Consider the following 24,127-nt stretch of genomic DNA (forward strand, 5'->3'; position numbering starts at 1 on the left):
GCACCGAGAATTGCTCTGAGCTGTGCTCACAGCCACTTGTCTGTGTCTGTCTCTGAAGCTGCTGAAGCCACATTCCTTTTCTCTCCTTTTCCCTCCCCCTCTACTTTTTTTACTTTACCACAACCCCACTCCAACAGACAGAGACAATCCAGTTGTTTAGTCGCTTTATTGTCATTCCACAGGGAACTGCTACATCTTCTGCACAGGCTTAATCCCCAGGATGTCAAATCCTTTGGCCATGACGGTGGCAGTGGCTTCGCACAGCAGCAGCCTCCACATATTCACCTTCACAATCTGGCCTGGAAAACACAGAGGAGCTGGAGTGGCTGCTCTGAACAACAGCACCTTCCCCAGGGGAAACCCCTCCACCCAAAACCAGGCCCTGGACTGGCACATGGAACCCTTCCTGCCCGCCCTAAGCCAGTCAGACTGACCACCCCTCCTGTTCCCAGGTGCCTGGCTGCTCCCAGCTCTACCCAACCTTTCTCTTCAGTGACAACACGGGCTCTGCCAGTCTCTGTCAATCCTCTACATGGACACAGTAGTGTGACAACAGCCTTTCCAACACAGGGTAACACCCTGAGATGGATGTACCACCACAGGATGTGCAACAGGCACACTCACCACCCCATGGCCAACACTCACCCGTCTGCCTGTCCTTCTCAACGCAGTAGCAGCTGTCGTAGAACTCGGTGAAGGTGGTGGCCAGCTCATACAGGTAGTCACAGAGTGTGTGCAATAACAAGTCCTCCAGGATCTTCTGCAGGATCTCAGGAAACCTCAGGATGCACTTGCCCAGTTTCCACTCCTTCTCATGGTCAAGGACAAGCACCTCCTCCCTGGCTGCCTTCCTCAGCATCTGCTCATCAATGTTGGCCAGGCGAGCAATGGCCCTGGAATGGCCCAAAACAGAGTCTGTCTATGAGGGTCCCACTGCCCAGGGCCAGCCTGGTCACCTGTCTGGCCTGCCTCAGGGCTGATGGCCTCCCTTGCCCAGTCCTGGGTCACCAGGCCAAAGAGGACAGTCAGCCCTTGGGGAGATCTAGGAGGGCACTGCAGAGGAACAGGGAGGGATGGGCTCTAGGCACCTGCATCAGCAAGGACAGCTGATACTACCAAGCAAACCAGGGCCAGAAAAACTGGGGTGTGGCAATACCTGAGCTGAGCAGATGGAACACAGATCCATCCTTTTGCAACCACCTAAATCCTCTGCTTACCAGAAACTCCCACAGTTCCCTTCCTGGGCTGTGTGTCACATAGAGGAGCCATTTCAGGTGGCACTGGACACATGGTGTGCAATGACAAATAAAATCCTGTCTGTGGTGCATACCAGTATAGCTGGCTTCTCTTACCAAACACCCCCAGCAGCACTGGTGTGACTGTCACCTCTCTCCCACATGTCCCTTTGTGACAGAGATGCAGAGAGCACCAGCACCAAGTCCTGCAGCTCCCTGCAGCCCCGCACCTGATCCGTGTGAAGGCGTAGAGCAGGTAGGCAGCCGTGTTCCCTCGGTCATCCAGCATCTTGTCAAAGGAGAACACGTAATCATTGAGTCTGTTGTGGGACAGATCTGCGTATTTAATGCATCCAAAAGCCACCGATGTCTGGGCAGCTTTCAGCTCTTCTGGCGTCAGCACCTGGTGCAAATCGAAATAGGCAACAGTGAGGAGGAAGGATGAAGCACAACACGGCCCTGGCCTCTCAGCAGGGCTCAGGAGGAAAGCCCAGGCTGCTGAGGTGTTTTACCCACATGGTGCTCAGTTCACACACACCTCTCTGCTTCAGGGCACCATACGACCCCACACCCATCCCTCACTTCTGCAATCCATTGGCACCACAGCCCTGCTCAGGTTAGAGTTGACTCCCTCTGACAGCCCACAGGACCTCTGTGCCACACAACCTGCCAGGTGGGATGTGCTCTGCTCCTGCTTCTTACAAACTGTGTGTACATGGAACAAATGTTGATCCTCCTACCCTTATGGAACATTTTCAACCCAAACACTTGCAAACCCCCCTCTGCTGGAACAATGGCAGCAGGGCAAAGCACTTTGTGCCTGACTCCTATGAGCCCTTTAAAGATTTTCAAGGTGTTTTTTTTCCTTGCTTCCTCATGTTCCTGTTTAAAAAAGGACTTTTCACTTTCACCCTACACTGCACTTCCCAATTCCACTGCCTCACACTGGGCTTGGACAAAGCTTGGTCTTTCTGTTACATTCCATGTCCCACTGTCCAGTTCTCTGCAGGCCAGCAAGCAGCAAGACAGACAGAAATCTTGCTAAGCAATGCAGAGACTGTAAGTCTGTGAACACATCTGGGAAGTCCTCAGGAAACACAAGCAATTTGTCACAACTACCTTGTCCCGTTCCTTGTCTTTCAGCTTGTCCATGGCTCGTTTCAGCCCTTCCTCCAGCAGGTCTATGAGACGCACCGTGTCCCCTGAACGAGTTTTGAACTTCTTCCTGAAAACACACAGCCAAAATGACCACCTGCATAAGAGGCAAAACCCCTCCCCCCTCTTCCTAGGGCCCAGCAAGCTTAGGAAAAAAGCACATGGCAAATCCTTCTGTATTGAAGAAATTGCCATCACATGGACAGCTCCAAAACTGAGAGAGCACTCACAGCATGGTCAGCAGGAATGGCCAGGAGGGATTCAACAGTCAGAACTGTCCAGTTCCAGATATTAAGCAGCACACAATACCAGTACCAGACTTTGCCCAACTTTTGTTTCATCTACCACAAAGGAGGTAGAAAGTAATGAAAATCCTGGCCTTTACCACGGCCAGCTCCCAGGACCCACACTGGCTTCCACCGGCCAGGCAAGTGCCAGGCAGCTGAAGCCAGGCTCGAGAGGGAAGGTGACCACAGCAGCAGTGACTGTGTGGATCAAGGACAATGACACAGAACAGAATTACACACTTACGGGTAACAGCACAGGATGCAGTGCTTTCTTTTGGGGTTTTTTTTGGTGTGCCATATATGTACTTGTTAATGAATGAGAGCAAATCTCTTGCATTCCCTCAAACTTTCTCACCAAAGCACAGATAGAGGAAAAAATACACCCAGACACTTACTTGTCTTCTCCCAGCACCACTCCAAAGGCAGCATGGGCCACTCTGGTGACTTTGGGATCATACCAGCCAATCATCTGTCCAGCTGCAAACACTGTTTGTAAATGCACAGACTGCAAGGAAATAAACACCAACAACTGGTTCTCAATTCACTCCTCCAGGTGCAGTTTCTTCACAGCTTTATCCTATTCACAACAATGTTCTCACAATATGACTTAAAGTGTTCCCCGCTGCACAAACAAATTCTGCTTTGAAAAGCTCAACCTTTCCAAGAGTTTTCCACCTTTACAGAAGCAGCAACTGGCAAATTCCCATCACAGCTCAGATAAGGAGTAAATATACCAATCACACTAAAGACACCGTGTTACTGTTTCATCCATCATTTCACACACTTTGTGCTGACCAGCAGCAACAGTTACAGCAGAGGCTGCTGAACTCACCTGGCCACTATCCACAACGTAGATAAGGATGTCACCCTTCTCTTCACACAGCCTGTGCTTCAGGGCAGCCAGGTCTGAGGTGTCATATGTGTAACCTCCATCTGACTTCATGATTGTCAGCGGGACAGGGAAACCCGGCACGAACACGATCTTCCGGCCATCATCAACCTGGACAAACCCTGCAACAGCAATGGGAAACATTCTGTGCTGAATCACAACAGGGAGGCTCTGGGCCAGCACCAACACTTCCCTTCCTTGTTGCTACCAGGAAGAAAAGGTCACACACTCACATAATCAAAAATATGAGAAGACCTACATGAGAACTCCTTTGTCAACACAAGTCCCATTCTGTACAGCACTTCCAGAACTATGCACAAGAAGCAGATTTGCACAAATGTGGCCTTGCCAGGAAAGATCTAATTCAAAAACTCCCATCACTTGCATCTAGATCTGCCTGTACAGCCACAAACCCATCACAAAATATGGCATTAAAGGCAACAGAAACTCTATAGAGGTATGATGAGGACTCTGCACAGAGTCTTTCTGAGGTGAGACAGTCAGAACACTTGAGATGGTGAGACTCAAGAACTGCAAAAGCCAGACAGGAACACAAAAACCCAGAGACTTTTTATGCTGCATTTGGCTTCTTGCCAGTTTCAAAGTCAACATGATCCAAAAATCCCACTGTCTTCACAGAGATTTCTCACACAAAGTCCCCACACAGTCACAAACACTAAGACTGGGAAGTCTGTCATATACTGCTCTTTGACTGTTTACTCAGAATACAATAAATTCCAGTAGTACCCTGTGCTACTGCCTACAAATATCACAGACAAACTGCTTTTGATGTCAGCAAGAAAGATTCAGGCTTTCTGGAATGAGGAAAAGCCACAGAATATCCTTTTAGGAAATGTGGCTGAGAAAAAAAGCAAAGGTGGGGAATATGCAACTTGAAAAGCATCAGCCCTAAGCCTTGCTGAGTAGGATTGAGGTTACCATGCTTATCCTCACAGCTGCAGAACTTCTGACCTGAGACCAAAAGCCTCACCTTTATCTTCAAATTCTTTCACAATGTCTTTCATCATCTCATGGTAGAAGGATTCCCCTCTCTCTATGATTGTGATGTCCAAACAGTTGTAGATTTTCTGGAATTCTTGAGGGAAACAGAACAAAATATTTACATTAAAGGCACACAGTGGGAACCAGTAGCATGTTTATCAGTGGGCACAGCAAGGGCAAAAAGCATTATCCACCTCTTGGTCAGGCCATCAGATTAGGATTCAGGAGACAAAAGATTTAGCTGAAAGTCTCCACTTAAGACAACCCAGTATTTTGGTTGCACTGTTTTTTTGATTTCAGCTTCTCTTAGCAGTGTGGCAGTGATTTTCAAGAGAAAAGAGAAGGATGTTTTCAGAAACTGGGGAAAGCATGGCTGAGACATGATTCCAGATGTGGCAGTCACCTTTGCGTGACACGTCACAGATGAGATTCCAGGCTTTGATGAAGTCAGGGTTTTTGCTCTGCAGCAGCACCACACATTGGTAGGCTCTCTTCTTAAATTCCTCCTCTGTGTCAAACCTCCGCTTGGATTCCTGCAGGCAAACACGTGGAAAAGCACTGTTTTATCCCCTGAAACAAACCACCACTCCCAACAGGCTCTCCAAGTATGCTCATCTCAAGACAGAAAGGCTGTGTGCTTCCAAAGGCCTTTGACTGTGCCCCATACAGACAGTTCAATACCAGAGACCACAATTCATCACCCCATGGCTGATTATCACAATCATCTACTAACGGTGACTTGATTCTTTCATTTCTTCTATGCTGCAAATTGTAAAGCTCCTCAATCTGCTCTTTAGATGCTGACATTAAAATCTCACTTATCTGCTACACATACCTTGTAAAAAGCTTGGAGATCCCCAATGGGAGGAGAAACAGTTAAGTAATCCGGAAATTTGTCCTGGAGGTGAGCAATGAGCATTCCAAACTGTGTGCCCCAATCTCCTAAATGGTTCAACCTTGTAGCAATTGAAGAGGACAATAATCATCTCTTAAACATATGCTTTAAGATACACACATTTTAAAAATATGTATTCTAAAAGAAACACACATAATATCAGAAACCCAGCCCAGGCAAGCTCCCCAGTTTCACTGCACTGAAGCTGCTGCCCACCTTGATTCCTAACCCTGCTACACTTGCTCAGCTTAGTATCTACTACCCATAAAGGGTTATTTATGTGCTTATAAACTCAGACCAGTACAGAGCAGGACAGAGAGACATGGACTGCACAAACAGCGCAGCAGAGCCAGGCAGGGAGCCTCACCTCAGGACATCGTGCCCCGCAAACTCGAAGAGCCGGCACATGCTCTCCCCGATGATGGTGGAGCGCAGGTGCCCAACGTGCATCTCCTTGGCAATGTTGGGGGAGGAAAAATCCACCACCACCTTGGGCACAGAACCAAAGGAATACATGAATAAAAGGCCATTGCCACACCTCCTGTGTTTGGTCTGGGTTTTGTTAGGGGGAGCAGGGGGAATGAGAATCACCTGCGCTGACCCTCAGCAGGGAATGTCAGAGCGAGCTCTGCTGCCCAGCTGAGGGTAAGGGATCCCTTCCAGACTGACCTGGGCACAACCCCCACCCCCAGGGAGCCCTGTCCTCAGCACCAGAGACCACAGCAAATACAGGTGACCCACTCCATAGCCCCTGGTTCCTATGCCACATCCCACATACTCTGCCCTAACAACCTGCTGACATGGACATCTGCTCAGCACATCCCTTCAGGGGGGAATTTCAAAGCTCCCTGTGGTCCAGAACATTTCCCCTGTAGTAAGATGGCTGTGTGCTTACTGCTGTACCTTTTTCCTTTTGCCAACGGCTGGTAGTTGAACTCCATTGATCAATAAACTGCTCAGCTGCTTCGACACAAAATCCTTTCTCAAGTGGACATTGATAAAACCTTTGCAGGAAGAAACCAGCAATGAGTGCTGAGGCTGCAGAAGTGCCTCCAACCAATTTTTTCCTTCCCCCCTGGATTTCTGTTTTCATGCATCAAGCACAAGAGCACATGAAGTCAGCTTGACAAAACATTTTTCAGTCACAGGACAACAAAGCTGTCACAAAGATAATTTCTGTTCCCAGATTAAAAGAGTCTGTTCACACCACTGTAGCCTTTACTGCAGGAGTCAGATGCTGCAAGCTACACCACTGACATGACTCCTTTTTGTACACTGTCACTTGATGAATTTATAGAAACAATTTTTTGTGAGAAAATAAATAATTTCTTTCCAGAATGCAAAACCAAATCTGCTTTATCTTTTTTTTAATTAATATCCTAAAACATATAGTTTCATCTGGGATAATTTATGCTCATGGTATGATACTGTTTTACTGCTCCTGTTTCACAGAGCCAATGAACAAGCCCTAGCCCTAGAAGGGCTGTGCCATGGGATTTTTGTGTTTCTGCTGAAGCCCTAAGGAATATGAGCCCTTGTATTTTTCCCTGGGTCACAGGGACAAAACAAATGCAGCAATTAATAACCTCCATGCTACTCCAGCCACTCAGTTCTGAGAGGACAAGGTCTCCTCACCATGCAAGCAACAGCAAGAAGGGCTGTTGATTTTTGATTTTGTGATGGTGGCTTGATTCCCATCACCAATATTGAAAGAGGAAAAGCTGATTCCTTTAAGGATCAGTGGAAAAATTGCTAATCATGATCATACCTGCCAATTCTAATACAGAAGCAGATTTTCTGCTGCTGCAAATGTCTGAGTGCTACAAATGTCACTAAGACAGAAGAAACTAATTCACCGTGAAACTCCAGTTTTAAACCACAAAACAGGAGAACTCAACTCAGCTTCCCTCTCACTACAAATCTGCCCTTTTTGCTTTAAGATATATAAAGTGTGTAAAATGAAACTATCTTACCAGGACCAGCAATTTCAACCTTCTCAATGCATTCATTGGCAGGAATATTTTTTGCTATTTTCTCTGCAATTTCTCGTGGGATAACCTTTTGTTCCCTGGTTTTGAGCAGTATCTGGAACACAACAAAGATCAAGTAAAATTCAATCCTCCAAAACATTTTAGAGAGCAAAACAGAGAGCACAGATACTGAGGCACTGAAATATCCTCATGGTCCTTCAGCTTAATAATACAGAGACACACACAAAGAGAAACTTCTCTAGCAAATTTTACAGATTAGATCAGTTCTCCACAGCATAAGCCTTGACTGGACCCAGCATGTTCACCTCCTCCTGCTCAGAGCAGTCCCTATGTCAGAAGAAAATCTCCCAGGCTATTTTTCAAAACCTGCTAAGTTGTTTGGAAAATTTGTATTTTTCTAAGCTGGTAAAAGGGACAAATCCTTTAAAAATCAACATTGCTGGCACAGTCCTTCAGTGCTTCACAATCCTGTTGATCAGTCTCATGGGTGTCCTCAGCTCTGCCAGCATTCACATTTGAAGTTCTGAACTGTGCCTCCAGCAGATGCTGAGTGTGGTTTCAGAGCAGGTCTGTTTATTTATGATTAAATACAACCAAAGCAAACTGCCTTCAGTCCTGTCTTAGTCTCAAGCTTAATAAATAAATAAGTGAATAGATTAATAAGTGAATAAATAAATAAAATCCAACAACCCAAGCAAACAAAGATAATCCCAGCACTACCCAATTTTCTTCAAAGAGCATCAGAAAAACTGGTGTTAAATAACTCTCAATTTCCCTGGAGACATGAGCAGCCCACTGTGAGGAATTCAAACAACAGGACACAAGTTTACATACAATGATAGCATCAGAGTGGTTTGAGTTGGAACAGACCTTTGAAGATCATCTAGTCCAAGTACTCAACTTCCCTGTCCATTCCCAAAGCATCTTCTCACACAGCTTTTTGCAAATCTTACAAAAACACCCTTTAGGAGGATTCTGTAAGCTGGCCCAACCCATCCCTTGCAAAACACTACATTCACACTTGTATAAAATTACCACAAGTATTCATTTCTGAGCACATGATTTTCCAGTATTACTGTGATGTGTTTGGAAACAATCCCACTGAGGCCACGAAGATGATGTACCTCTTTGTCAACTCAGAATTTACACTCACTGCTTCTATTTGCTAATTTACAGTCTGCTCTAAAATGTATTTCTACTGAAGTTTCAGTTTTCTGTTTAACCTGTCATACACAGGATCCTTACAAGAGGGTATAGGCTTAAAAAGGGCAAGAAAAGCAAACCTCAGTAGTTCTAGTGTTAATCAAAGTGTAAACTATAAGAAAAATAAATGCAAACCCAGATTATATGGGCATGTTACACCAGATTACAGCTGCATTATCTGAACCATTCCAGAAATAGTTACCACACTCCCATTACTCTAAGGAGCAAGTGGAGCTCCTGGCTGAAACCCCAAGTATTAATATGCTAATGAGCTCCCAGGAAAACAATAGGCACTTGTGAGGGTCCTTTCCACATCAGCGAGCCGAGCCGGCAGGGAAGAGGCTGCTGCCAGCAGGGAGAGGCTGCTGCCTGGCACGTACCAGTGCTGCCCCAGTCAGGGCACTTCCCACTCTGCTGGCAGTCCCAGTGACCCTGCCTGGTGTTCCAGCTCTGCCCAGGGGACACCCTAGGCAGACATGCACCACAGCCAAGCCCCTAAAACAGGCTGACAGAAAGACCCCGACCTGCTGCTCTCATCCCCTGGCTCTGCCATGCTGACACACTGCCTGTGTGAGCACAGCCGAGCTCTAGTCCAGTGCACAGGGAACAGACTCCACAGCCAAGGCCAGTACTGGGAACCCTTATTTCCCACCACAGCTGACAACCTGGAACTCGAAGGCCCAGCTGGAGGGGACGGTTCAGACACGGAGTTATGTGAACCACGTGGGCACTGGGAAGCCTGGACTGCTCGAGAATCCCAACTGTGATTTAATTGGGGTGACGCGGCGGTCAGAGGAGTGGCAGCGCCCTGAATCCCGTGTCAGTGCAGTCACCCAGGGCAGCAGCCCTGTCACAATATGCTAATGAGACCCATGGGACACACAGGCTCTGGGAGGGCACTGCAGCCCGAGCCTGCTGCCTGGCACGTATGGGATCCGTGTGTCCCAATCAGCTCCTTGTAGAGGACAGCCTGGGACAGCACAGCTCCACGAGTGGCAGTGCCAGTTCAGTGCCACAACTGCCAATCTAATGGGTTAATAAAGGAGAATTGACAACAGGACCTGTAAAAAAGGGAGCTGTTTCTGTTTAGATTGCCAAATAGAAGATCTGTAATTACAGAGTGTCTACTTAGTCACCCAAAGGCATCAATGCACTGAAAGTTTGGGCACTTCAGCACCTAAGCTAGACCACACCACTTCTTTCTCCCACACTTCCTGGAGCTACTTCAGCACAGTCTCAGCCCACTGAGCAGCCTGAGCAACTGCTGAAGTGTCTCTGATTCTCTTTGGGTCCTCTTTGGTCAAACTGCCTGTACCCAGGGAATTGACAGATGATGTTAAACAAAGGACTGAGCCAGAGGACCATGAAGTGCCTGAGCAGCAATCCACACCTGGCTGGGCTCTGAGAAGGTGCTTCTTGAGCACGCCCATGCCTGACAATGCCCAGTTTCTTCTGTCTGGAGCTCAGGGAGGGCAATTTGAGATGTAAGACACAAGGATCCAAACTCAACAGAGCACACAGGGCAGCACCTGGGCCCCTTTGCTCTGCTGTGTGTGTCTGTGAGCAGCAGCACCCCCAACAACAGGAGGTGTGAGCAAAGAGGGGAAGCTGGAGATGCCCCTTTGTCACCTGCCCTGTGAGAAGGGGGAAGGTGCACACAAACGTGTGGGGATATTATACCTTCCTGGCACTAGAGAGGAACACTTAAGAGATATGCAGGTGTTTCTCAACATTTTGCAATTCTCCAGAATCGTGATTTATTGTTTTGCTGTTTTCAGTTCCAAACATACAACTGACTAATTGGTGGTTAATTGCACATCATTAGTAAATCGATGCAGCACTTAAATCCTGATTTGATTTAGATCCCACGAACTGAGCAGTTTTTCTGTGTCACACATGTTAACTCTCTCACACCAGGCACCTGAACAGAGGTTTAAAGGGCAGCTCTGTAAAGGCCAGTGCTTCCCTTAAAATGGCATTAAATACTCATTCAATACTCAGCCCAGGTGCCTGCAGCAAGCCCAGAATAAGTCCTGTATTGCAACTCCCACTGTGCTGTCTATCCCTTAAGTTCCAACAGACAACATCCCCATTTTTGCTTCTTTGTTGAGATAATTTACATCACTTACCTGTGATATGCCCATGGCACTGTTGCACTGGTAGTCCCCAAATTTGGGCTGCTGACTTGGTGTCACCACCAGAGGAGGGTTTTCTAAGTCTGGGTAGGCAGCCTGAATGGCAGCTCCAAAGATCTCTTGGAGACAGCTGTTGATATTAATCATGCTTTTGACTGATTTACTTCTTTCCTCTTGAAGGCTCTGAAAAAGAAAACCACCAAAATCCAGAAGGCTAAATTCACAACATCTAAGGAGCTGTTACATCTCACTTTTCTCCTTGGCTGCCTGGCAAAGCACAGCTGACAGATTTGGCTGACACCTCCAGGCACAGGAGCAACATACACAACATAAAAATCACACAATTCTCCTGCTGAACTTCCCAGCACAAACCCTCCCCTGACTGCAGGGCTGCATTACTTGTCACACCTGTGCTGCTGAGCCTGGGACACACCTCAGCTGAAGACTGGGCCACCTGGCTGAAGACTGCCCAAGACATAACCATGTGGGCTGACTGACCTACTGACATTTCCCATAAAACAGGTTTCTGTTCAAGGAACCAACAAACATCTGATGTGCCACCTAAGGTGTCAGAATGCAGACAAGCATGATCATCAGATCTATAACAAACTCACACCATTTATTTAGCTTGTCCTAATGAGAACAAAACCCACGTGGTACAGCAGTAATTTTTTTTTCCCTTACCTTCTTAAGGAAGTTTAACCGGTACTTGAGTTTTGCGTTTTCGTCTCTCAACCCTTCCAAACTCGGTGACACTCCCAGGCACCCAAAGTTCTTCAGACGCTCAATTTCTGCAGTTAACAGCTTGATCTCGTTTTCCTGAAAGGCAAATTGATCTGTCACACAGTAATTCCTGGACAGGGGACAGGAGGTGAGGAGCTGCAAGATCTCAGGTACAGTGCTAGTCTGCCTTGTAAAGGTAACAGCAATGACATGTAAGCTGAATAATTCCAAGCAATTAATATTTGAATATTGTTTCTGCTTGTATGAAAAACAAGGACTCTGAAACACTCTTTTAAAAAGGCAGTGAGAAAACAGTCTCATTAATGTCAAGACAGAAGTACAAGAAAGACAACAGGACATGCTAATGAGATATTCCCCAAATAAGCACGTTCTCCAGCTTTTTAAACGAAGATATCAAATTATTTGACTCAAAATTCCCTTGAGCCTCCTTCAGCCTATTTCACCATCTCACAGGCCACAGTTTCAGAGGAGGAAGCCATGACCACTCACACAACCCCAGCAAGGTCAAAGCCCACCCAGAGACAGCAATGCCAGAAGTAGTGTGCTGCTCCACAGGGGCATTTCTGCAGGGTGCACTCACTCCCACCTGGCCACACGACCTTTCCTGCCCTGTCCTGGAAGGAAATCAGTGTCTTCTCCCTTAAAACTGACACAAGGCATTCAGGAACACTTGGGAATTTCAGGAGAGCCTCTATGTTCCAAACAAACTTCTCCATGTCCCACCAGACTTCACAGCCCCAACTCAGACAAATTTATCAGCAGCAAAATGGTTTGAAGCTGCTGCAAGGGAGCAGGAATCTTTCTCACCCCACACCCTAGAGAAACAAAATAGCTGAAGTTTCATCTCTGCTGTCCATCTCTTGTTCTCCCCCATAACAGGCTTTGTGCCCTGAGCCACAAAGCTGGCTCTGACACAGAATCCTGGAGGCTGCTGAAGGTTTGAGGGACTTGGTGCTGCTGTGGAGGGAGGCAGTGAGCACTGCCCACCCTGGCTGGTCACCCCCTTGGCTCCCTCATCCAGCCTCTCCTTTGCCAGAACTTCCACAGCAGGACACAGCTCGGGCTATTATTGTAGGCCACCAAACCTTATCAAAAAGGGCTCATTTCCTTTGCTGCTCTTGAAACAATCAGACAATTTAATTAGGAAAAACACTGGGCCATTGAATCTCTTAGTCTTGTATGTCCACCTGAACAACAGCTCCCAGGAATGCTGCTGTAACTAACTGCACATCCTCAAAAATCCAGGCTGAGGCAAAACAATCTTAAGATTGGCCTATTTGTGGGCCAAGCTGAAAATCAGTACTTTTGGGGTCATTCTTCAGTTGTGCTTCAGTTTATGGCACACTTCTGTTACAGCCTCAGGGTCTCCTCTGCAGCAGAGGAGAACACAATGCTGCTTCCTGCAGTTTGGATGTGAAGAAACAGGACTTTGAGGAAAAAACCCAAACCTGTACCAAATGCTCTGGTTTGGCATTAACACAGGAAGAATCACTGACCACCACAGCTGTAGCTTATAAGCAACTCACTTCAAATAGTCCCATTTCAGCTTTTCTTTTCAAAACCCAAGGGAGGTGTCCTCAAAATCAGAGTGTTTTCTGTCATTTACATATACATACAAATCTTCCCCCATACAAGCAACAGCAAATAGATTTGTTTATTTTCAACTTTTCTTCCTGGCCTGATCTGGAAGCATTTCATATAATTTATAGACCCACTAGTAAAATCTTCTGTGCTTCAAGTTAAAAAATAGCACAAGAGATTTCACTGTGTTTTCACAGCTGTGTCACTGTAAGTTTCAGTGACCATTATTGCTACAGAGCAGTGACACACAACTCATCTCCCCAAGCCTAGAATGTGCTTTAAAGAAAAGTGCAAAGGTATCTTCTACCCCTAATACCGCATAATCTGTAAATTCTGTGTCCACAGAGTATTATCTTCCCTCTAGTGAAGTCACCAGCTTCAGGACAGGCCTCCAAGACCCCAAGGAGAGTTCTGCATCAAAGGCAAACATTCTCCAGAACCAGAAAATCACATTCTGCTTTTCAAACTAAAATCTCTGCATGTCCAAGACAACAAGCAGCTCATAAGTATTCCTCCTGCATTAAAAGATTCCCCCAAAGCAATAACCACTGGGATATTTCAGTACCACTGACAAGCTTTACAGAAGAGGAATCTGAGCTGGATTTTCCCACATAACCACAAATACCTCTGGCCACCCAAGGGAAGACTCACAGGAAGTGAGAAGACCAGTAATCTACTGGAGCTTCTTTCCACACTGTTACACTACAAGTGAAGACAGGAAAAGAGAAGGTTTATCCATGTGCATGGTCAGAAGGCAGAACCAAAGTGCCCAAGAATCGACAACTCCTGGGCAGACACCTGGCCCAAAGAGCTCTTTTACAGGGTGACAATTAGCACTGTCATCACTTGGATTTGGCCAAGAGATAAAAAACTCTAAATACTGCCACAGTTCAGCAAGTCTCATCTACTTTTTTCCCATGACTGCATCAAAACAGCAAATTGACAGCACTGGCACCTGGAGGCATTTGGGATGGCCCCATTTGAGATGTGGCCAAGCCCAATGTGTCACCCCAGACTGTCACATTTGTCTCTCCTATTTAGTGCTCTTCTTCATAAAATACCAGCAGCAGTTCTTATGTTGTTATTGGAGTGTGAACTGAGAGCTAAAGGTTTCACCATGGTGGCCCAGCTGCCCACCCCAGTGCTGCTGCTGCCATTTCAGTCTCTTTTTTATTGGGCTCATCAACAGCTCACACAGATGAGGAAATGAAGTTTTCATTCAAAACGACACAGCAGAAAAGCCTGAAGTCAGCAATGCTTTCACTGGGCTCCAGAACTGATGGGGCTGGGACAGCTGAGTCCAGCTTTCCTCCAAACTGGCAATGGGGAACACAACTCTCCACTCTCTGGTGACCAGTGACAGAGATGGGGAAATGAAATGAAGCCGTGTCAGGGGAAGTTCAGGCTGGTTCAGAAAAGTTCTGCACTGGGAGGGTGCTGGTGCACTGAAACAGGCTCTCCTGAGAAGTGGCACCAAACCTGTCAGGGCTCAAGGAGCATCTGGGACAAGCTCTGAACAACGTGGATTAGTTTTAGGTAGTCCTGTGAGGAGTGGGGAGGTGGACTTGAGGATCCCTGGGTCCCTTCAAACTCGAGGTATGCTATGATTGATTCTGTGACCCCCACAACCACGCTGAGCTTGCCTGGAAAAAAGGTCTTCAGATGTTTATATCAGAAATGCCTCTTATCACAGCACCCTGTGATAAAATTAATTCTCTAGCGAAGATCTGTGAATGCTAGATGTTATTGAAAGGATATTATGGATGCTACATTCTTTCTAAAGAACAAACTACACTAACTCCTCTCTCATGGTACCATCCAGGTGAGGAAGGGACAATGCCAATACACCTCTGATCTAAAAGACACATGACTGAGAAAAGGAAGGAAAAAGCTGGTGCTCAGGTCAGGCAGTGTCACATCTGGTTTATTCCATCTGCACTGTCCAGCACTTGTCAGTAAAGGGTCATACCCGATGACCACCTCATAAGGAGCTGTGGGAATTACATGAGGCCATGCTGACATTTCCAAGGGCTCTTTTGCTCAGCTGAGTACTAGAAATCTTCCCCTCACCTGTGAATACAAAAACACTACAGCTTTTTCAACAGGACCAAAATCATGCTTATGTCTTCCCTTAGCACCTAAGACTGTGTTCCAATAACCCTACTTAAGCAGGTGGGTAACATGAAACCTGCACAGGCTTCTGTCTCTGGGCTTTAATATGACAGAGCTTTTCTCCATCATATTTACAAGAAAAAGATCATAAAAGAGAGAAAATGGCCTGAGAGAGCACGGCAAAGGGAGCAGAACACCTCTCTTCCTTCCTCTCCTTGCCTCCTGTTCAGTTTTATCTCTACTCCTACTCTGCCAAGCCCTGCTGAGCCAGCTGAGCACACACTACTTGCTTTTTGTTGGGTTATTTTCCTGCAGGGTGGCTCCCCACAGGCTCCAGGGCATGCTGCAGCTGGAAACAGGGAGCATGTGGCTGGGAGTGACAGGCAGAGTGAGGCTCAGTAATTCTGCATGGCCTCCTGCAGCCTCCTGCAATTAGAGCTGAACACTGCTCCTCCTGCTCTGCTTCCAGGGCCTGGAATCTGCCCATGGACTAAGGACCAAACAGCAGTGATGGCAAAGGGAGAGCCCCCTTGCCAGAACACCTGAGATGTCCTTCCTCTCCTACCAGCAACAAAGGAGAGTGGGAAAATCAAAAGCAAGGAGTTGCAGAGATTCAACAGCCAGATTTATTATCTCAATGCCTGTTACACGTTTAAGTTTTGAGCAGAAAACACACTCGGAAGTTGCTCAAGAGCACACCAATATGGCAGGCAGAAACCCAAGAGCCAAAGTCCAGATCCTCCCAGCTGGATGCTCCTGGGGCAATGGCCAAGGTATGGGAAGTGAACCTGGAGGAGTCAAAGCTGTCCTGAGGCTGCCTCTGCACTCCACTGTCAGTACTGGCCATTGACTAGGACCGACCTGGCAGTTTTATCTTTTATTATTATCACCACTAAAAGGCGGAGGGTTGTCCTCACCTTTTCCCAAACCCCAGCACCTGTAGCTGAATCAATCCAGCAGTTGGGAGGCCGGGGTGCAGCACAGGAGGGACATCCCTCCCTCCCTCCCTCCCTCCCTCCCTCCCTCCCCGCCTGCCCGGGCCGCCCGGAGCCGCCCCTGCCCTCGCCGGTGATCCCTGCCCGGCCAGAGGCGGCCCCAGCACCGGGATCGGGCGGTGACACCGGCCGTGGGGGCCGCTCCCCGTGACTGTCCCGGGAAGTCTCTCGGAGCGCGGTCACGGCCCCGCCCTCACGGCCCGGGGGGTAGACGAGGCAGCGGGGCAGCCCTGCCCTCAGTGCCGGGAGAGACGGGAGCTGCCCCGGGAGCGCTGCAGCCCTGCCTCTCTCCGCCTTCCCCTCCCAGACAGACCTCCCGCTCCCGCGGGGCCACAGACCCGCCCAGGGCTCCGGGCACCGCCCGGGCTTCGCTACCGGGGGAGCGCTCCCGGGGCTCGCCCGCCACATGCGCCCCGCGGAGCCCCGGGGCTGTCCCGGTCGGGCTGTCCCGGTCCGTGCGGTGCCGTGCCCGGCCGCCCCGTCCCGCCCCGGCCCCGCACCTGCCGCGCCAGCCTCGCCGCGGACTGCGCCACGCGCGCCTCCATCCTCGGGCGGCCGGAACCGGGACTGGCGCCGCGGAAACCGGAAGGCGGCCGGAGCGGCGCGGCCGCGGCAGCAGCGCCCCCGAGCGGCGGGGAGGACCACGGCGAGGCCGGAACGTTGCTCTGGGAACTGGGCCGGGAATGGTGTGCCGGGAACGGGAATGCTGCCCCGGGAACGGTGTCCGGGGAAAGGGAATAGTGCTCTGGGAACGGGGCTGGAATGCTGCCCCGGGAACAGGCCTGGCGGCGGCCATCGACACCTGCAGCGGGAAGGGAAGGGAAGGGAAGGGAAGGGAAGGGAAGGGAAGGGAAGGGAAGGGAAGGGAAGGGAAGGGAAGGGAAGGGAAGGGAAGGGAAGGGAAGGGAAGGGAAGGGAAGGGAAGGGAAGGGAAGGGAAGGGAAGGGAAGGGAAGGGAAGGGAAGGGAAGGGAAGGGAAGGGAAGGGAAGGGAAGGGAAGGGAAGGGAAGGGAAGGGAAGGGAAGGGAAGGGAAGGGAAGGGAAGGGAAGGGAAGGGAAGGGCACACCCTCCCAAACCCCCTCATTCCGGGTCACCACCAGCACTTTGAAACGTGTCCCGTCCCCAGCAGGTGAGCACAGAATGGGCACAGGGAATGTTCAGTCAAGCAGGAAAACCAACAAGTGACAGGACCTGAGGGAATGGCTGGAGCTGCTCAGGGCAGGGATTGCCTGGATCTCAGGGAAAGGCTCTTCCAACAGAGGGTGCTGGCACTGCCCAGGCTCCCAGAGCTCCAGGAGCACATGGACACCGCTCCCAGGGATGCCCAGGGTGGGGTTGTTGGGGTGTCTGTGCAGGGCCAGGGGCTGGGCTGGGTGATCCTTGTGTGTCCTGTGCACCTCAGGATATTCCATGATTACAGGAAATGTGTCAATTACAGCATCTCATGTAACAAGACACATGAAAAGCTCTATGCTTCCAGCTGGTGACAGAAGAACCCCAGTTTAGGTGCCAGGGGATGAGAAGATTCACTCAAGACAAAAAGCAAGAAGGCAGGTTTGTCCAGAAAGGTCACTTTATTGGAAAAACCTAAAATGGACTTTAAACCTGCAGCCCTCCTCCCACAGCAGTGGTTTCAATGGGCTCCCCACGTTACCTTAACAGACCCATTACAGACATGAGCTGCAGTACAAATGTTAAAAGTGCAAGTATTCTGAACTTCACACCTACTTTTATGACCTGGCAGGAAACACAAATGCTTCACAGCTCACAGAGAATTCGTTCACAGCACTTGGGAGTCCCAGCTGGCTCCCAGCATTCCCCACAGGGTACAAAATACATCACTCAAAGGAGAGTCCGATGCAGAACATCATAGAAGGTAGGGGTGAGGTTCCTTCAAATTTATTTTATTGCAGTAAAACCTCTAAAAGGTAGAGCTGTACAAAAAGTCTAAACAGCATTATTTAAGAATAACAGCACCTTAAGCTGCATTTGTTCTTATTTAAAATTCTATTTCCCAAAAATACATTCCTAAATATACAAACTATACAATCTTGTCACTTTAATGCTGGTTTCTGTGATGATATAACTTTAACCTAAAAATCTTCAAAACATCCACATACTGACAAAAGCTCTAATATACAAATGCCTTGGTACCTTCATAATACCACATAAATAACTTCAAAACCCAATCTGCATTTGTAGAATTGTCCAGAAAGCAAATACTTTATGGTGATCACACATCATCCGCAGAGAGTGTTGGGATGTTTATTCTTGGCCGTGTGAAAAATGCCATTTTCTCTCTGAAAAAAGATGATCAGCTGTTAATGCAACAGAAATCCTGCCAGAAATGTCCATCATCCACATGGAAATTTATCCCACCAGCTGTCCCCACAAGGAGCAGATGTACATCCTCTCACAACCTACACCTATTATTTACTTATCACACATGAGTTAAACCCACAACACTGACCTTTCCAAAAAGCATTTCAGAAAGGCTCAGGGCTTTTTCCTCTCTGGGTCTGTTACTTAGGGAAGCAAAGGGCTGCTTCTGTCTTAAAGAATTTGTTGCTAGGTGGGGAGTGACTTGGAGAATCCTGGTTTCTTTGATCATGTGCAGTGCTGCAACTAATTTCGCTGAGTCAGACCTTATACTTTGATATGAAAATACGGAAAAAATTCTTATTTAAGCAGAAGAGTTAAATTCTTCTGCAGAGATCAGTCTTGCTCCTCAGCATCTCAGTCATCCATAGAAAAACCATGGTAGTAGTCAATTTTTCCTGCCCTTTACCTATAATTACCTGAATGACTGCACTTCCAGAGGCTCCTTGCGACTCTGCCCTCGCAGCCTGTGGACGTCCTTGGCCGCAGCTCTCATCATTTTATCAGCCTTGAGCTCACACTTGTGTTCTGGATTTTGCACCTAAATGAATAATGGAGAAGAGCTGTTTGTGTTTCCAGGAGGAATTATCTTATCCTGACTCACCTCCAAACACAGCAGTATTTCAGCTGTAGGTCTGAGGGGTTTGGAAACTGTTGACTCTGGAAGTCACAAGCCACAGAAGCTAAACTGAAGCTTGTCAACTACTAAGAGAGAAAGCTTTTTGTAAGGTGTGCTTCCAGCCTGTGGTAAGAATAATGCCTTCTGTCATTACTCTGTAACTTTGTGATAGATCTTTTAAGGCAGAAGATCAGCACACACAAGAACACAGCACCCCAAAGAGCACCTCACACCAACTCCCTCCTACACCTGGTGCCAGCAGAGGTGCTGAGAAACCCCAGAAGCTGAGAAGGAGCCCTGTACATGGGGGAGGGTGTGATGTAGAGTAAGGTAAGTGCCAACCACCACACACCACACCTCCTGCAGCCTGGGGGGACACACTTGGCAGAACAGATGGCATTTGTGACTTCTCATATTCGCACCTCTGCTAGGGCAGCAAATCTCTGTGCTGGTGAATGCAAGGGCTCAGGACTAACAGCTTGATAGAGCCATATGTAGCAGACAAGAGTTACTAACAGTGCTCAGGCTTCATTTACTGACTGTCCAAAATCCCTTGTTTCCAAAATTTCTCCATTTCTCCATCAAGTGGAACAAAACCTCAAGGCAGGTGTGACTCACTCGTTTCTCCACAAGCCTCAGCAGCAGCCGAAACCTCTCATCATCCTTCACCCACTGAGGCAACTCTTTTTCACCCTGACTTTGAGCTTGTTCCAGCTGTTCCTTCAGTTCCCTCAGCACTGAGATCTCCTGAACCAGCTGGTCGTGCCAGGTTTTTGAAGCCTGCAGGTCCAGCTCCAGGTCCAGTGAGGTGCGGATCAGGCGCTCTGTACCGAAGGACTTGATTGAAGGCTGGAAGAGAAGGGGGGTGTGAACACCGTGAGAACTGTCCCGACCACTCCACCCAGAAAGTACCAAACACATCATGAGACCCATCTTTCTAATGCTTCTCTTCACACAAACCATCTCTATTGATCCTGCTTTCCAGTCTGTCTTGACACAGATACTACAAACTCAAGGAAGTCTTATAGATAAGTGTTGTGATTTCAGTGCTTCCACTCAAGTTCTTCCTTGGCAGCTTCTCCAAATAGAACAAGTCTTGCTTCCACACCTTCCCCCTAAGTTTAATGTCTCATCTTCAGATGAAACCACAGTGCTGCAGAAAAACCTGTGATTGCTTTTTCCAGTAACATACTGCCTTCTGCTAGTTTCAAACACAAGCTGTCCCAAGAAAACCCTCTCCTTAGGAGTTCAGTGTCAGTATTGTGGGGGAATTTTAGTGATTGCCATCACAATGGGCACAGGGGTTTATTGTGTGCCATGGCATCACTACAACAGGGTCACCTGAGACATCGTTCTCCTTATCATCTTTTCCAGTTCCTCAAATTTATTATAAATACTTATAAATAAATAAAGAATCTCACAACAATAAACACAGCAAAACTGTGCTGCTTCTCTGACAAGATGGAAAATACCAGGAGCCATTTCCCTAAATTAATTGTTTGAAATGAGTTCCAACTCATACGAGTTCCTGTCATAATCTGGTATTTCAAAGAATCCTTGAGAGGCTTCTTGCACACAAAGAAAAGGTTGTGAATGAAAGCATGTGGCAAACTGATTTATTTTGCAATTTTTTCCTTTAAAACAGTTTTCTGGTTTTTGTCTGTGCTAGAAAAAAAAAAGAGTGGTGATGTTCTTACCCGTTTGACTCTGACGCTTCGTCTCTCCATTGCATTCCGAACGAAGGGAGGCTTCTTGGATAGTGTGGAACTGTCACTATCACTGCGGTTCAGCTTTTAAAACAAGGTGGAAAACACAAATTTTTCATGAAAGAAATACAAGCAGTGCATACACACACTACCAGTGAGACCAGAGGCAGAACTATTACGTTTTGTGAAAGGCAGGCAGCTGTCACCCCAGTCTGGGCAGACAACATGCACTGGCACAGCCAGATCCTGCCACAAGCCTTGAACTCTGTCCCTCTTTGGGAGCAGGCTGTGAGCAAAGAGGGGCACTAAGTTAGGCTATGATTAGTGCCTTCCGAGTCAGTTTGGGCATCTCAACAAGCTGCATGTGCCACAAATATATATGCACACATATATGTGAGGACAGAGCAACTTCTGAAGTCAGAGGGGGAGAGAAGAAAGCACTGTTGGGTTTCTGTGAGGAATTCAGACTGAGTGAAAACAAGCCCTTAGAAGCTGAGTGTTCCATGTTCCTTACCCGACACACGTACTGACTCTGTGGTCCTGGGGAAAACGTTTTTGAGCGGATGATGGTGCTGCCCCTGACAAACTGAGTTTGGGGTGGGTTTGCTGCTCTTTTGTCTTTTGGACGAACAACAGTCGAGGACTGTGCAAGGCTCTCTGTGTTGGTCTCTTTGTCCACCTGAAAGACACACAGTGCAGTGTAAATTCCAGCTTTCCATGTGCCCAGGACACACCCCCAGGGCTGTGTGACAGCCACCTGTGCCCCATCTGGGCTTGCTGCATTCAAACACAGACATTCTTTAGCCCTTCTCATGCAATGTGTCCTGACACTTCACTCCTGGAGCTCTGCTGCATTACCTGATTGCTCCCTAAGGGCTCTGCATCCACTGATTGCTGTACAACACAATGGATTCCAAGGGGCTTTGCCTGTGGATCCAATACACCTCACAACCCCACAGAGAGCAGGTATGATTTTAAAAACCATTACCTTACTTATTGTGCATCTGCAGCAAAGATCCAAACTGATGTACAGAGAGAGCTGCATACAGCACACCCCTGTTTGACTACAGCTCCATTCAGAATTAAACAAGGTCAAAACCACTGTCACATTAATGAAAACAGTTTTCATGAGCAGCAAAAAGAAGGCACGAAATGGTGCTGTACTAACTGTGGGACAAAATGGTCACACAGAGTTATTTACAAAGATTTCAGGTAGATAACATTTAATCATCAATGATAAACTTTCAAAAAACTGCTGTATAGCCTTGCTCAGCTCAGCAACAACCCAGTCAGCTGAGAAATGGGAAGCTTAAATCATCTTTCTGTTCAAAAGGCCTTTGACTGTACCTTCACTGCTATCTCTGTGTGCAGCTGGGAATTTAGACTTTCTTCTGTTTCCCACAGTGATTTTCCAGCACAGAATTCTTCCTCCTCCTCTGCTTCATTTTCACTGATCTCATCCTGTTCTTCCAGGTCAGGAACCTCTTCATCTTGCCTGAAAGGAACAGCTTTGTTATTGAACTGGCCTCTTGTGGACAAAACTCTGGTTGCTGGAGCAGGTGTCTCTGTAAGCTGCTGGACAGAAACACATCCCCAAGGCAGCCAGGTGCACCTGACAGGCCCTGCAGCCACTGAGATTACACAAACACAGGCTTAGAAAGGAGAAAAGCTGCACCAAAAGACCACATTACAGCCAAAAACTTCATGCTGATCTGGCTTCAAAAGAAGCAAGACGAGGGTTCAGCCATGTGGTCTGAGTTTAAGGCAAGTGTATCTTGAGGGGAGCTCTCAGGATGCCATTAATCTTAGTTAAAAAGTGTTACTGCATAAAATTGAAGCATTTTTAAAACACCCTTTTCAGCTCCCTTAAACTCACAGCAGGCTTCTCCATCAATCTCATTGGTCAGGCTTGCTTTCTATTTCAAATTTTCAAAAAGGAAATGTGAATCTGAACCACATAAAGAACAGCCACATTAAAATTCAAGCAAAGCCTTGTGCACCAAAGAGTAGAATTTTCAGGGCATCCATAGAAGACTGTACAAATAACAAAATTAGCATAGTGCTACTGACAATTTTCAACATTTATCAGCTTTGTTCTCATTCTCTAAGCATGATGTACAGAACAGAAGAAACAGGATTTTTCACCAAAACACAGAAAAAAGAAGCCTCCCACAGCTTGGTATCATTTGTTTTTTTCTCTGCACCCAAATGCTCTGATCATTCCACAGCAACAAGATGGTGGAATGCCACCTACCAGCTCTCTCCACTAGTTAAAGTGCTTCTGCTTTCCTCCAGTTTCTTCTCCACAGCTTCCAGTTCAACAGCTGTCTGCTCTAAGAGTGCTGAGACAGAGTCCTGAGGGGAGAAAGAGGATTCTTGTGAAGAAATGACTCTCAGAGACTGCAGCATGCCCAGCCTCTGTGGTGAGAAGAGCCCCAGAGCAGCCCCCAGCCCCAGTGCACACACAGAGCTCAGTGCAGCCCTGTGAGCACAGCTGGCCCAGCTCCCCCAGCATGTGCAGGTGTGCAGCTCCAGCCCGAGCACCTTCTGTGCCTGCACGTGCCAACTCTGTCTTGAATTGCCCAGCAAGTTCATGGCAGCACTGAGAACTGCCTGGTGGAGCTCACACATCCTTACACCACGTCCCACATCCCTCAGCTTCCTGAGCAGCACATTTCAGTAAGTGTTTAGCCCAGGACAAGGGCATATCTGGAATCAACAACTTAATTATTTTGCTGCACCTAACAACACATTCAAGTGGTAAATATAAACACACCAGCCTTCACTTCTCCATAGTAACAGCCACACAAACCCTCTTGATAGTCCTGTTTAGAAGAGATTTGTTCAATTTAAGCAGTTGATCTTACTGTTTTTTCAGTGCGGGATACTTCAGAGTGGCTGTTTCCTTGTTTACTTTTCCTGTTTTGCTTCTGCTGATATTTATAACTAAGGAGGTTATACCAACGTGTTGATTTCTCTCCGGATCTACATATTTCAGCAAGGCTAATTTGTGCTCCACCCTATTGAGAGCAAGAACACAGTTTTAATGTAATGCTAAAATGAACAACTACCACACCAGTCAGAAGAAATCAGAGTGAAAATCTAGGACTGCTTGATTTTGGCAAATTCAACAACACGAAAAATTGCCTGTTTATCCCATTTCAACACCACTAGTGATGCTTTATGTTTAATCATTTT

The 24,127-nt window shown here is 47.5% G+C and overlaps 3 protein-coding genes across 8 annotated transcripts in view; 1 reads left to right on the plus strand and 2 right to left on the minus strand.

Annotated features, from left to right (window-relative positions):
- LOC310915172 (rho GTPase-activating protein 7-like) overlaps window positions 1–296 on the plus strand; it is a 50,616-nt gene extending 50,320 nt beyond the window's left edge. For all 4 annotated transcript variants that reach the window (XM_083871854.1, XM_083871851.1, XM_083871852.1 and 1 more), the window contains one exon: window positions 183–296. The gene's annotated coding sequence lies outside the window, so the exon portion shown is untranslated. The remainder of the gene's footprint in view (window positions 1–182) is intronic.
- On the minus strand, window positions 136–16,789 carry RARS1 (arginyl-tRNA synthetase 1). 3 transcript variants are annotated; one of them, XM_083871859.1, is made up of 15 exons: window positions 16,725–16,789; window positions 11,477–11,611; window positions 10,787–10,975; window positions 7,437–7,548; window positions 6,367–6,467; window positions 5,831–5,952; window positions 5,404–5,524; window positions 4,972–5,101; window positions 4,558–4,662; window positions 3,510–3,688; window positions 3,073–3,182; window positions 2,355–2,460; window positions 1,466–1,524; window positions 646–893; window positions 136–299 (listed from the first exon to the last, which is right to left on the minus strand). In XM_083871859.1, exons 1-15 carry the CDS (start codon window positions 16,767–16,769, stop codon window positions 190–192), a joined length of 1,872 nt encoding a protein of 623 aa, XP_083727985.1. In that variant the 5' UTR covers window positions 16,770–16,789; the 3' UTR covers window positions 136–189. The 3 variants fall into 3 exon arrangements, with proteins under 3 accessions (XP_083727985.1, XP_083727984.1, XP_083727986.1); XM_083871858.1 differs by having other exon boundaries at window positions 1,466–1,638; XM_083871860.1 differs by lacking the exon at window positions 16,725–16,789 and adding an exon at window positions 15,087–15,185 and having other exon boundaries at window positions 1,466–1,638.
- A 1,000-nt stretch (window positions 16,790–17,789) lies between these two features.
- The window catches only part of WWC1 (WW and C2 domain containing 1), a gene marked incomplete at its 5' end in the record, with an annotated part of 65,938 nt that continues 59,600 nt past the window's right edge, over window positions 17,790–24,127 (minus strand). The window contains 8 exons of the mRNA XM_083871999.1: window positions 17,790–18,525; window positions 19,024–19,145; window positions 19,842–20,072; window positions 20,921–21,013; window positions 21,444–21,608; window positions 22,277–22,424; window positions 23,184–23,284; window positions 23,797–23,949. Of these exons, the coding sequence (XP_083728125.1) occupies window positions 18,459–18,525; window positions 19,024–19,145; window positions 19,842–20,072; window positions 20,921–21,013; window positions 21,444–21,608; window positions 22,277–22,424; window positions 23,184–23,284; window positions 23,797–23,949 (1,080 nt within the window). The 3' untranslated portion in view covers window positions 17,790–18,458. The remainder of the gene's footprint in view (window positions 18,526–19,023; window positions 19,146–19,841; window positions 20,073–20,920; window positions 21,014–21,443; window positions 21,609–22,276; window positions 22,425–23,183; window positions 23,285–23,796; window positions 23,950–24,127) is intronic.

The sequence above is a fragment of the Zosterops lateralis genome (assembly GCF_965231275.1).
Source record: "Zosterops lateralis genome assembly, chromosome: 14".
Taxonomy (NCBI): domain Eukaryota; kingdom Metazoa; phylum Chordata; class Aves; order Passeriformes; family Zosteropidae; genus Zosterops; species Zosterops lateralis.